The sequence below is a fragment of the Oryzias latipes genome, chromosome 14, assembly GCF_002234675.1.
Source record: "Oryzias latipes chromosome 14, ASM223467v1".
Taxonomy (NCBI): Eukaryota; Metazoa; Chordata; class Actinopteri; order Beloniformes; family Adrianichthyidae; genus Oryzias; species Oryzias latipes.
This window is the reverse complement of record NC_019872.2, coordinates 17,144,735-17,158,046: the sequence shown is the minus strand read 5'-3', so window position 1 is coordinate 17,158,046 and position 13,312 is coordinate 17,144,735. Positions and strand designations below refer to the sequence as shown.

At 37.6% G+C, this 13,312-nt stretch overlaps 1 protein-coding gene across 8 annotated transcripts in view; it reads left to right on the top strand.

Moving 5' to 3' along the window:
* msi2 (musashi RNA binding protein 2) overlaps positions 1-13,312 on the top strand; it is a 313,108-nt gene that overhangs the window by 96,878 nt on the left and 202,918 nt on the right. For all 8 annotated transcript variants that reach the window (XM_023962329.1, XM_023962328.1, XM_023962327.1 and 5 more), the window contains exon 6: positions 10,607-10,699. In XM_023962329.1, coding sequence (XP_023818097.1) covers positions 10,607-10,699 — 93 coding nt within the window. The remainder of the gene's footprint in view (positions 1-10,606; positions 10,700-13,312) is intronic.

The window sequence follows — 13,312 nt, the reverse complement described above, 5'->3', positions numbered from 1 at the left end:
TTCTTCAAGCTGCCCTCCTGGTTGTTTTAATCCAATCTACTCTGGCAGTTTCAGATTGTGCATCTTTAATGCCTTAAATCTTTAAACATGGTCAGCAAATGACTTCAGCCTCTTTCAGGAAAAAAAAAAAATCTGTGATTGACCGGAAAAGACGGGCTAATGGGAGGAGCACATGGCGTCCTGTGCAGAGCTCCTGACAGCTATTGATGGATCATTCGATTGGCTTTTTTCTTGCTTTTAAAATGATCTCTTGGCATTTAAACACATCTGACATAATTTTGACAAACACTTTGAACTTATGCCGTTTTTATTGCTATACCAGTCAGAGCTAATGTCTGTATGAGGACAACCGTAGTATTGGAGATGAAGAAAAGGGGAAAAAAGGACTGCAGCTGGGATTTGCCTGCAGCAATGGGACAGCAGAGTCCATTCACAAAGCTGTGATTTTCCATCAGTTGCTTGTATGGCTCTGATTTTTTTCATTCCTTTGTTAATGTGTAACACAAACACAGCTACAGATGTAGGTTCAATGGAGACCCAATAATTGGTTTAAAGATTTGTTTTGTAAAGATGTGTGTGTTCACATATGCACACATATTAAACACGCCACACTAGATAGCTTGGCTTTTGCTCGTTTGTCTTCCGCAGCTTTACAAAGAGATGCTTGCAGACCATTCTTTTGTTGAGGCTAATCTCTAAAATGTGTAAGAGTGCGTCTGAATATTGAAAACTCATTTTTTGCAAGTAATTTAAAGCCGAACTTTGAAGACACAACCAGAATTTCCAAAATCAAGTAGTTGTAGTAGTAGTTGTTAAGTTGGTAAATATTTGGTTGCAAGAAATAATCCATAAAATGTACTTTATATTTATTTTATAAAAATGAAAATACACATTAAGATTAAATTGGAAGAGGTGAAGGACCTACAAACATGGTTTGCTAAAGAATGAACATGTCAGTGACTTGTGATAAAAAAAAAAAAAAAACTTGTTCTCCTTCCTCTTTTCCACATCAGGGATACTATTAGCTAACAACTTCCAGTAAAATCATTGTCAGTCTTTGCCGCCATCTATCATTGCCTCGCCTCTTTTGAAAGCAATTGCAAAGATAACATACTTAAAGCATCTGTGCTAGAGTGTCAAAATTTGCATAAATGCGTTACATTTTTTCCCTCTCACTCTTGTCGGCTTCTTTCCCACTTAAATATTGTTTCACAGCATATTAATCTTCGCTCACATCCTACTTGGGGAGTTAATAACATTCCCGCCTTGTCTTTGGATTCTTTGTTTTGCACGCATGTTCAAAACACTAATAACTTTTTGTTGGAGCGTCACAGAGGAATATTGTTTCCTGCCACAGGTAGAAGTCCTAAATTTTTCGATGATATTGCGCGCTGCAATATTAGCTACCAGCTTATCTATTGCAGCCTGCTCAACAGTCCCCATGTTCACACTCTTAAAGAAATACCAATAAAGGAATTGCAGTGATGTGCATTGTTCTCACAGACAGAGGAAAGAATAACTTCTTTCCAACTAAATAAAACCTCCAGGTTCTGAATGAATTTGTCAAAAATATCCATCCTGAGTTTCTCCATTTCCTCTCTTGGTGGAACAGACAAACAGCATCAGAGTGGCTGTAATGTCTCCCGCGCTCTGCAGTGCACTGCCACTTTCTATTGTATGGGCAGCTCTTCAAAGAACCGCGGGGGTGCAGGAGCTGACAGTAATCTTACTTTTATCAAGCTGATAATCGTCAATGTGAATTTTTCTTTTCATGGAGGGACAATTAATAACTCAGCTTGTTCACTAGATGTTTGCTTTGTGATAAAACTCTGCGTGGCTACCTTACTCACTGAAGAATCTTTTTGTTTATGAAGTTTTTGTTAGAACAATAAAACGATAGATGAAAAATGAAAAAAAATTGATACCCAAAGTATGTTTTGAATTAGCACTCATCGTTAAGGCGTATTGGATAAAAGTCTCTGCTTACTGACTAAATGTAATCATTTTATCTTACTATGTGTTCTACTCTGTGCTGCTTTGAAGTCCTTATTTCCAAGGTGACAACCATTATTGAATAATTCTATATAAATGTATAGGTTGTCATTTTGTTGTGTCTTGTCTTGGTTAGGGCTGCTAACAGCCTTTGATAAGTGGGCACTTAAAAGCTTTTACATTTTTCTGTTCGCCTCCCTCTCTGTATGTATCTGCTGCGTGCATTCTGTTAGCGTGATAAACATAGCCCTTCACCGCCACAGCTCCTCTGGAAATTAGAAACACACTCGAGTGGAGGCACTCACGAACTTCCTCTTGCACACTGATAGCTCTCCTTACTGTCTCCTACGGATGTGCAAAAATAACCGAATGCTTAAAAAATTGGGTTAAAGGAAAAACTGGGTTGAAGAGCAGGCTCTTTTAAAAGACTGTAGGAAAGTTACAAAAAAAAACAAAAACTTTTAAATGACTGAAGTGAGCCTTCAGATGATCCAAACTAATGTTGCTGCAAATGCAGAGGTTCATAATGTTCTCTGATCCAAAACTGGATTACATGAATTACAAATTAATTTGTGTTTTATTAAATTTGTTTTAATTTTTAGATTGAATTTGCCTTTAGTCATTCAAAAATTGCCTTGTTTTGTAGAACTCACTGTACTCTGTAAAAAATATAAATACATCTACATTAGTCATTTAGGGTTAAACAAATGAAAAATATATATTTTTGTGTTGTGGACTTTAAATATTTTACTTGCGCTCTATCACATTGCCAAGTTCAAGTTAAATAAACCAAAAGCTAACTTGTAATTAACCTTTAGAACATTTGGAAAAATTTAACGGCAAAACTGAATTTATTCAGTAACTCTTTATGCCAATTAGTCTTTTTTTTACTCTGTGTTGTTGGGATGTAAGGATAAAGATACGTATTCAAAATTTATTTAGTTATGAGAATAACAGAAGGTAAGCTTAAAATCACAGATTAATCAAGATAATGCTGGTAATAATGTGTGAAATCAAACAGGAAGTGTCTAGATTGTATCTATTTAAATAAAAGAATGGGATTGTACTGCCACAAGTTTAGTTAAATCTTTTTTGTTTTATTCGTGGACCATGTACTGAGGTACTCATCTAATCATGTGCATTTTTCTCGTGGCCTCTTTAGTTTTTCATAATGCTATAGTTTTCTGTCACGATTTATAATCCTGTATTTTAGGTTGAATTGAAAGAAAATCTAAGAATGGATTGTACTTTGTGGTCCTTGACTGCTGACTTGTTTCGTCAGTACATAACCAAAAGGTAGCTAGAGTGGTAGGACATCTATTCTAAGAAGAAGAATGACTGACTGGCCCACAAATTTATATGTCATAAATTGACCATAATTCTGACAAAAACTAGAAAAGTAAGATAAACTGCTATGATGTCCCTGGAGAAGAGATGAAGGTGGACAACAGGTACATTGGTGTACATCTGAACAGCAGACAACTAGAAATGCAACTACTTTCCTGCAGCTGTTCGTTTATATTTGCCATTGTTGCGCCTCGCTCTGTTGTTTGAATAGCCCGTTTGGCCCGTCTGAACACCTGTAGCCTTGCTATTGCCAGCTCCCTCTTACTCTTTTCTTAGCAACTGCCTCCTGATTGCTTACAGTTTTCAAAATTGAGCAGATTCTTACCAAACAGGCTTTGTCTGTGAGTGTGCAGACGTAAGTTGTACTGCTAGTGTTAGTGAAAGCCGGCTCTGGTTGTTAGTCATCAATGCTGTGAAAAGAGGATAGTTTTCCTGCCCCACCTTACACATTTTGACCACAACTAGTTCCAACACTTTTGACTTAGCAAAGGTGAAACAGTCTACAAACTGGCACTATGTTTAAATTAGCAGCTGAGAAGAAAAAGAAAGATTACAAGCAGACCTCTGCTTGTTCCTTCTTTGTGTATTGATAAGGTTGTGTCCAAAAAAACAAAGTACACCCAGGCCTTTTAAAAACCATGTTGACACTAAGCAGACAGCACGGCAAACCCTCTGTTTTACATTCTGTGGAAAAAGAAAGCCACCTTCCTTCAAGGACAACATTTCTACAGTTTAGACACCGGGCATGTGATGCGCATTCAAGAACGCGCTAAACATGTATTCTTGAACACGTATAGCCCATTGTGTTCACACTGGACAACCACAGAGGGACTTCTTCTTCTATGTCTTTTTCTACTGTTTACAATGCATGTCTGCCACCTACAGTTGTAAAAGGTTTTGTGCGAAATGTGGAAGCATGAAACACCTATTTACACGCGTTTACATAGACTTTTCATTACAAGTGGCTGGTTGAACGCATATTGCCAAGGTTGATGTTATTGAAGCTTAAGGCTTTTGACTTTTTACCAAATCATGTATTTAAAGTCTTTAAACTAAAACGCCGATCTGAAGTTTGAAATGTGCTTTTTATCGAATGACAGTGTTCTAAGAAACATGTTTAATCAACTACTCTAGTAGTAGTCTACTCTACTACTACTAGTTTAGTTCTTTCTAACAACTAGAAAAAAAATCACAACTTTTTTTTCCAATGTCCAAATTCTTAGAAAAGTCCAACAGCAGCATTTAACTTGTAACTATCAAAGCCAACAGATCCATATATTTCTGCTGCTTTTTTGTGACTCCACTAGTATGATGCTTTAATTCTACTATCGAAAAATAAATGAAGTCATTTTGCTGCCACAGGAATCAGACAATCATCTCTGCAATTGAGCACACCTGTCAAATCAGTATAATGACAAGGCCGAAGGTCTGACAGGTTGAAGCAAGATAGAGAACGTCTGAAATGTGAGCGAGAAGGAGAGCGGCCCAGAGGGAAAGCGGGACAAACAGCTGATGTGGAGTGGCAAGCAGAAATGAACATTACCTTGTTTATTTTTATTTTTTTTTTTTCCTCCTAGATTGTCAATGATAAGCCTGAGTGATGTTGATAAATGCTCACACAGCCAGTTTATCAGCAGCTGTCTGGCTCGGGGTTGCCCGAGGCAACATCCGTTGCTGATAACCTCTGAGGCCTGAGGCGCGTTGTTGGGAGGAGGAAAGCGTGCGCAGGATTATGCAGCGGCTGAATCTTGGCTGGTGCCTAGGAGCAGGGGTGTCTGCTGTAGCCCTCGATATGTTACATGTTCATCAGTTGATCTACAATTTAAACTAAAACCATGCAGTCCGGGGGAAACTCAGTAGAAACTGAGAAATCATTTATTTATTTGTGCATCAATCCGATCTCGGACTGGCCAAACAATAAAACAATCTTGACCCAAGGTTTCAAATTAAATTAGGAAACTACGTATTAATTTGATAAGAAGTTATCCTGGACCATGTCAAGATTTACAAGTGTTGTAGAGCAAGATGAAAAACCAAGCAACAGTTCAAATCGCATAATTGTTTGTGCTCCTCCTGTGTTTTTTGTTCTTTGCGTTTTGCACCAAGTGTATACTGGTTGTCAGAGTACGTGAAGCCTCTGTACACACAGGTATGTTGTTTCTAATTACTACACAGGCTGTGTTTGCATATTTAAGCGTTGGGCCCTTTGTGGATTCTCATGAAGTTGATATAGAGCTCAGTGAAACATGTAGCTTTTGTTCTTGTTGTAGGACACACTTGATTGTCTTTCCTTTGCTGAGCCTGGATGTCTCCAATAAAGCTCCTCTTATTTGGTTAAATTCTTTTTTCTCAGTCTGCCGTTCCCAGCACTTCTGTTCCTAATGCACATTATGTTTGCAGAGCTTTTAATTCTCTTTTTTCTACCTTGAATTTAAATAAAAATTGAGACTTAATATGTCTTTTGACATATTCTTTTATATATATATATATAAAAAAGATACATTACATTTTCTTGTAAAAGTCACATTTTTAAAAAAGTCTTCCCAGTAATTGTGTTGTTTTTATCCAAAAAAACAAAATAAAAAAACAAACCAGTGTTGTTTTGTAGGATTTAGTTTCTGCAGAGCAGCAGTAGTTCATTAAAAATCTGCTGCTGAATTGTGGGTGGGACCATTGGCATGGAGTGAGCCCGCCCCTATTTCTCATCATCCATCTCTTCACACTATCTCCCGCTAGCTTACAGCCCCTCTCAACTCCAAACTAACATTTCTGGTGCAACAAAAATGGTGAACAATATTGGAGCTATCCAGTCGTACAGTTTGAAACCAGCTAAGACGAGGAAAACAAAGACGTATATGAATTTAGTCGTCTGTAAGTGGATGTATCAGAATGGAGCGGAGCAAAGGGCTTGTGACCTACTGATCGTATTTTCTACATAACAAAATCAGAAACTTTTTTAAAGGCAGTCGTTGGTCTGCTCCTGATTCACAACAGTTTGAATAAAAAGATACTCAGAAATGCAATTTTGAGCTTGATTTTTTAATTTTATTTATCTCCATCTTTAAAAAATTGCACAAGAACATGTTAAAAACACCAAAAAGACAATTTTCCTTGGAGTGGGTCTTTAAAAGCTTTCCTTTTGTCAAATGAAACTGTTTTCCAATTAAATCGCTAAAACAACATAAACTGGCATGGGCTATTTCAAATTTACTGCCTCTGTTGGATTAAAGAGGGTAAGTCACAGTCAGCTGCAGCTAATCACCGTCTCTTGATGGAATGACCATCAGCAGGTGTTCAAACTGCCATAAAAGCAGCACTTTTGTCCGTTTGCCAGTCTGGAGCATTCAGGTGTGCATTAACACAATGCCAAGAGGGGAAACCATAAACAGTCATCTTAGAGAAGCAATTGTTGCCACACATCAGTGTGAAAAGGGTTTTAAAAGGGCTGGATTGAAACAATTCTGTGTTCAGCTTTCCAAAATGAGAACAGTTACTCACAAGTGGACAACAGGCAGTTTAAGGCGCTTGTGACTCTTTGGAGGAGGAGTGGACGTTTACCTCCAGGTCAGAGCGTTTGCTTCGCAGAGGGATGCAAGCGGTGCCAATTGAGGCCGAATCTAAACTCTACCCTTTAGCTCCACCTCTTATCTACAGCTGTTGAACTAAAGCAGGAGTATCCACGCTTTTTTGTGAGGTGAGCTACTTTTAAAAATGACCAACTACAAAAGATCTTCTAATATGTATATAATTATTAGTTTATTGGATAAAGTCATACGAATCACAATTTAAAATGTTCAGATTCAATACTTCTTATGAAAGTAGATTGGAATATGTCAATTTATTGAATCAATCACATGAGGTTGATGATTGGCTGATGGCAATTGTATATCTTTATTTTTTGTTTTTTATTTTTGATAACCCTCCGAACTTAAGCGCTAAAGCTAGAAGTTTGAGAATTGAGGTCAAACTCAGGACTTTATTAAACCAAATTATTACTGATTTGTATGAATTCAGGGAATAGTGGGATAATAAACACATAAATGTGAAGGCATTTTTATTTTATAAATAGACTCAATAAAAAAAAAAAAGTATTAATCAAGCCTCTGGAGGTGAAGCACATATACAGAAAAATGTAAGGCTGCCTGCTTTAAGCGCTAAATCAAAGTGGGTCATGCAGCTGAACAATGAACCAAAGGGAAGCAGCAAAAACACAAGAGTGGTTTAAAATATATACATAGAACTTTGCAACTGGCTGTTTTTTAATCAGTGTCAGCTCAGCCGAAACACTGAAACAGTTTGAGTTAGCAGGGCGGTCCATAAGTAAATACACAAAAGGAGTGAAACTGTTTAAATGACACAGAAGATGACTAAAGTTGTTCTTCAAAAGATAGATATGAAAAGAGATGCTTCAAAAGACAGAGCAGGGGTCGGCAACCTAGGGCGGGAAAGACAGTGGCACGCGGGTGAGTGACAACAATAAGCACCTGATCTGTCGTCTGTTTGTATTTTTCGGATTTAGAAAAAAAATAGGGTTTGAGTGACAATTGAAGAGAGATTGGAAAGGGTTTATTCACGAAGCGATGTTACTGTGACACCGCCCCCTTTTATAAATACTTCCGCTTTTCCGTGTCAGCCTTCGTGAATGGGCGATTTAAATTAACACGCACCGCAGGAAAAAAAAAAATGTTTACCTACCACTGAGACATGAAAACGTAATCCTTCCTGTTCGTTTTGAATCTGTTGGCGGTGAGAAGACAGGTCTGAGCGCGTGCGTGAGTGGGAATAGCGCAGAGCTAGCTATGACAGCACGGCTGTTTTTTCCCCTTTTTTCCCCCCAGTTTGTTGAATAATAACCAAACTCAGATAAGGGCCAGTTTATACTTCACAGCGATCATCCCACGGTCTCGTTCATACTAGTGTTGGTTGGTTTTAAATGCAACTGTCCGATAAACTTCTGAGTGGCGTTTATAGTTTTCAAGCAACGCGATCGTCTCTGCCGTCTATTAATTTAACCCTTGTGCTATCTTAGATGACCCCACCCTTACATTGACGTAATTGATTGTAATCCATGGACACCAGTGAAGATCACAAATCATTGAAGAAAAAAGGTTCAGCGCACTGTCTAGTGGGTCTAGATGACCCAACTCCCAATGGTAAAGTGCCTCGGATAGCACAAGGGTTACACACAAACATCCTGCTCACACACTTGTGGTGTCTGTCAACGTTCACATTCTGCAGCAACTGCAGGATGAAAATAATGAAAAATGATGCTGTACGATTGTGGAAAATGTATATTACTATAATTAGCATGCTAGGGCAAAAGTAAAAACATTTCATTTTACATGCAATAAAAGCACCATCACAGAATTAGCTTACATTAAGTTACTCGGGGCCTGTGTCATAATGTAACAACAAATTAATTGACCAAAATTACACTTTTTTTCATGTTAATGGTTGTGAAATTCTTAGAACTCTTGATGTATCCAATACCATTGTTGTAGGTATGACATGCATGTTTCAAGGAAACATTGTTACAATGTTCTTTCAACCTTGACCTATTTTTCTTGTGCAGTGTTGTTATGAAAGCACTTTTTGGGAGTTGATGGCAAAATATGTTTAAAAAAGCTATTTGACCCGCTGTTTGTGAATTAATAAGAATTGCAGATATATTGTAAATGTTTTTGTATTTATTTTTGTCCGAGTTCGCATTATGGTTGATGATGGCACAGTTGTTGAGGAGAGAATTGCAAATTGGCACTTCATGCAATAAACGGTGCTGACCCCTGAGATAGAGCAATCGCTGCTGTGCATATTTTTTAAGCATAATTGCTGTTAAATAGACAACAAGGTGGAAAAAATGTTTGTTTTCCCTTTTGCTAGAAAGCTGGATTCCTAGAAAGTTCTTTTCAATAAAAAGATGAATGTAATGCTTTAAAGACACAAAGAAATAATCCATAAAGTGAGACACCAACTGTAAGAGAGGGCCCAAGTGTGGGAGGCTGGCTGCATATGTGCAGGCTGTGCGCCTGTGAGACTGTGTGCACCTGGAAAGCACTTGACAGATGGTTACTTCAGCTCTTGCTGAACGCTGCTTCTTTTTCCTCCACGCTAAACCTCTTTTATATCGAAAGTGTTTCGGTCAGCGTTTTGATCAAGGCAGAATCTTCCAGCCATCTTGTTTGTTTTCTTGGTATCTCTTGAGTGTATTTATCCAGCCGCCATCATTTACTTTTTGTTTGATTCAGGAAAGCTGAGAGAGATCAGAGCTTTGAGTTGTTGTTTTTTTTTCTTCCCCACAGCTATTTGGTGGTCTGTGAGGGAGATGACAGAGCTGTGCCTCAAACATCATTACGCCGTTCGCCATAACAGTACATTTCCCTGCATGGGCTTTGTACTTAAAAAGAGGCAGCAAAGGTTTTATTTGGGAAAATGTGTTATCAAGTAGCCTTTCTTATCACTGCAGTGTTAGATCAAACCACAGCATCAAAGAGATGCTGCTCTGCTATTGGGGCCAATTTTTAAATTCTAAAAATTCAGTTTTCCCCCCAACTGATTTATTCTGGATTTTTTACTCAAATAACCATTTTTACTGTAGCAAAAAGCCTGCCCTAAAGAGGTTTGTTGGTAAAACTATATTGCATTTTTATTCCTCCCTTTTAAAATTTTGCAATGCAGGCACATATATATATAAATTACTCTGGATTTTTTTTCTTTAAAAAGTAATTTTAGCACGCGATCTGCATCAGATGTTTGTGCCCTTTTTGCTGCTCTGGGTAATAATCCTTAATATTCTTGCGGTTTGAAGCTAAATGAGCCTTTAATTCGCTCTGATTTCATCTTCTCTGAACTGATAATCATCTTTTGCATAAGTCCAATTATTCTAGGATTTATTATTATTGTTCGGTTTTTTTTATTTATTTTTTTAGCAAAGATAAACTACAACTTTTAAGGCTGAGCTGAAGGTGTTTAAGTGTTTGACAGTCACTTTTGAATTGTCACTGCGATGTGAGATTCACAGAGCAGCTGCCTCTCTAAGCCAAGATGTATTTTTGTCCTGCTGTGTCCTTTAGACACCTTATGTGCAAGAAATGCTCTATTATAAAGTGTTTTTTTGAAAGTTAGCGGCGTGACTCCGCGCGCCCCCGTCTCCACTCCGTCATCTCAGAAACTGCTCACTTGATGTGTTTGTCTCCGGCTCATTAAGGAAGTTGTGAAATGCATGGGAAGTCTTGTCACTCATCCGCTTCTCTCACCTTTTTCCTTCCAGATGGTCACAAGAACAAAGAAAATATTTGTGGGAGGCTTGTCAGCCAATACAGTAGTGGAAGATGTGAAGCAGTATTTTGAACAGTTTGGAAAGGTAAGGCTGTTTTTCTTATTCCCTTGCTATGCACTCTGACAACGACCAACATTTAAGCGCTCTGCAATTAAGTGGGAACTCATTAAAGCCTCACTTTAAAGTGGGGTATTGTCAGGATTTTATAGATTCTGCAATCAATAAAAGTACTTACTACTTACTTTAGCAGTTTATTGGTAATTTATTAGCTGTTGGTTAGAGAGCAGACCTTAACCAGCTTGACTCCTCACTGTTGGACAAAATTAAATATTTTCAGGTGAAATGTGGCAACAACTCACGGATTTTACATGTTTGTGAATGACAGAATCAGGTATTTTGCTGGGAGGTTTTGGCTGCTTAGTGCTTATACATTCACTTTGTGATAATATGTAGTAAATTGGAAGTGATTTGCATTTTTAGGCGGATTTTGCTATTTATATTTTTATATCGGTAAAACATAAAGGTTTCTCATTGTGAAGGGATCTTTTTTTAAACTTCTTTCTTTATACAGTGGTCCCTCATCAATTGCATAGTAGTTAACTTTATTTTATTACAATTGTAGAAGTTTTAACGTGATAAAAGTCCTCTCGACACACTTTTCTCAGACATAAACATTTTTACACTTTTCTCTACTGTTTAACCCTAGCAGTCTGAGGCCTTTTTGATCGTTTTTTCTTTAATTTACAGGTTACCCTATGAATTTATCTTCAAAACAATGCTTGATATCAAACCCCAGCTTTGTTTTTACTAAACAAAAAAAGATTTGAACTTAAATGAACTTCAAACTGTCAAAAAAAACTCAATTTCAAGTGGTATATTTTGTCATTTCTCTGCTGAAAAAAATTAAAAAAAATTAGATCAAGCTGTTTTTATGTTTTATAGCAAAAAAGCAAACATGTAGAGACAAAATAAAATAGTGTAAATCTAAGAAAAAGCAAAGACAAAGTCAAAACTATGTGAAAAATGTCTTAAAAAGACAGGCACAGTTCCACTAAATTATATATTAAATACCTTTTATGTTAAATTTTGAATGTCTAGATAGGAGGTTTTATTCCTCTGTCTTTGTAAACAGCAGATGTGATTGGCAAACTCATTGGTGAATTCAGTTACTGCTGAGGGTTAAATACACTCAAACAACTGCACAATAAAAGCCCAGTATTCTAGAATAGACACAGAGATTTGCTCACAATTAAAGATTTTTGTGGATTGTAAAGGAGCCCTGGCACGGAAGAGATTGATAATGATCTACAGCCAATCAGAAGGTGCTTTGTAAAAAAAAGGAAGAAAAAAAAAGAATTAAACATTGCACTAAAGAAAGCCTGCAAAGAAGAATGGTGAAATTGTAAGGGACCGCTGTATTTTTTTTAACATTTGTTTTAAATCAGAAAATTGTTTAATGTCTCGTTGCTTGTATATTTATGTTTATTGTATTTTAATCTCAAAGTGAGGATAAGTATCATCAGCAAAGGGGTTGAAGGAACAGGAGGAGCGTTGTTGAAGTTTGTTCATAGGATTGTTTTGGGCGTTCACATGTTGCTGTTGGTCACATTCCTTTGAGGGTTCTGCACTTTTACCCTCAGACTTTTGGGGTTAAATACCATTTAGGGAAGTTCTGCTTTCCATCAAGGAAGCAGCTCTTTCAAAACATCACAAAACAGTTTTTAATACTAAACTTATCACACTTTTGGTATCAATTCCTCCTGAATTTGGTTGAGCTTTTATATACCTTTTTAAATACTTGTTTAAATACTTGAAGAGCACTGACTATACATGTAGAAATAAAATCTGCATTTGAACCTTTATACAATCTCATATTTGGACCTGAAAAGGAGCTGCCAGCAATACATTGGCATCTGTCCAATAGTAAGACAAAAAAAAAGACAAATAATGACAGGCAAACAGCTGATGATGTGGCAGCAGCTTCACACAGCTTGCCATGCCTGGTCAACAGCATGCCTACATAGCAAACAAATGGTTATGCGCAGCTTCTATGACCAATCCTCCCACTGCATACGATGGCAGAGCTGTAGAATGACTAAAGTCAGAGTTTGTGCATCATTTTGAACGTGTAAAATCCATATTGTGGGCTCATTTAGCAGAGGATAATATTTAGCCACTCGCCTCTGTGTCCCGCTGCAGTATCTGTTCTCATGATGATTCCTCCCAGATGACTGAGGCGTGCATGCACATGCTTGCACGCAAAGGACAGATGTACAGTGTGCACACCCACACGTGCACAGCTCTCTTAAAGTGGCAGCATTTCACAGATAATTTCCCCACACTGAGTGGAGATCCATTTCCCTCATGTCATATTCCTCATCAGTCAAGGTCACCTTCAGCTGATCCACTCTGTGCAACATCAACACTTGACCTTGAGTTTAAACAGTTTTAGTGAGGATGGATTTTTCACAAGGCACATAATGTACCGTGTCCTGGAGGAGACAAAAGAGCTCCTAGAAATTAATAGAAACATTTTTTCCTTCTCTTTTGTTTGGAGATTGCATTAAACGAGCTCTTCCTCTTTAAAGCTCGCCATTATTATTTTTTCCTCTAAGAGGGAGCAAGGTGAAGTACTTTGCTCTTCTGCTGTGGACGAACACCGCCGACCTCACTGTGGCCTTCTCTGCTATTTTAAAT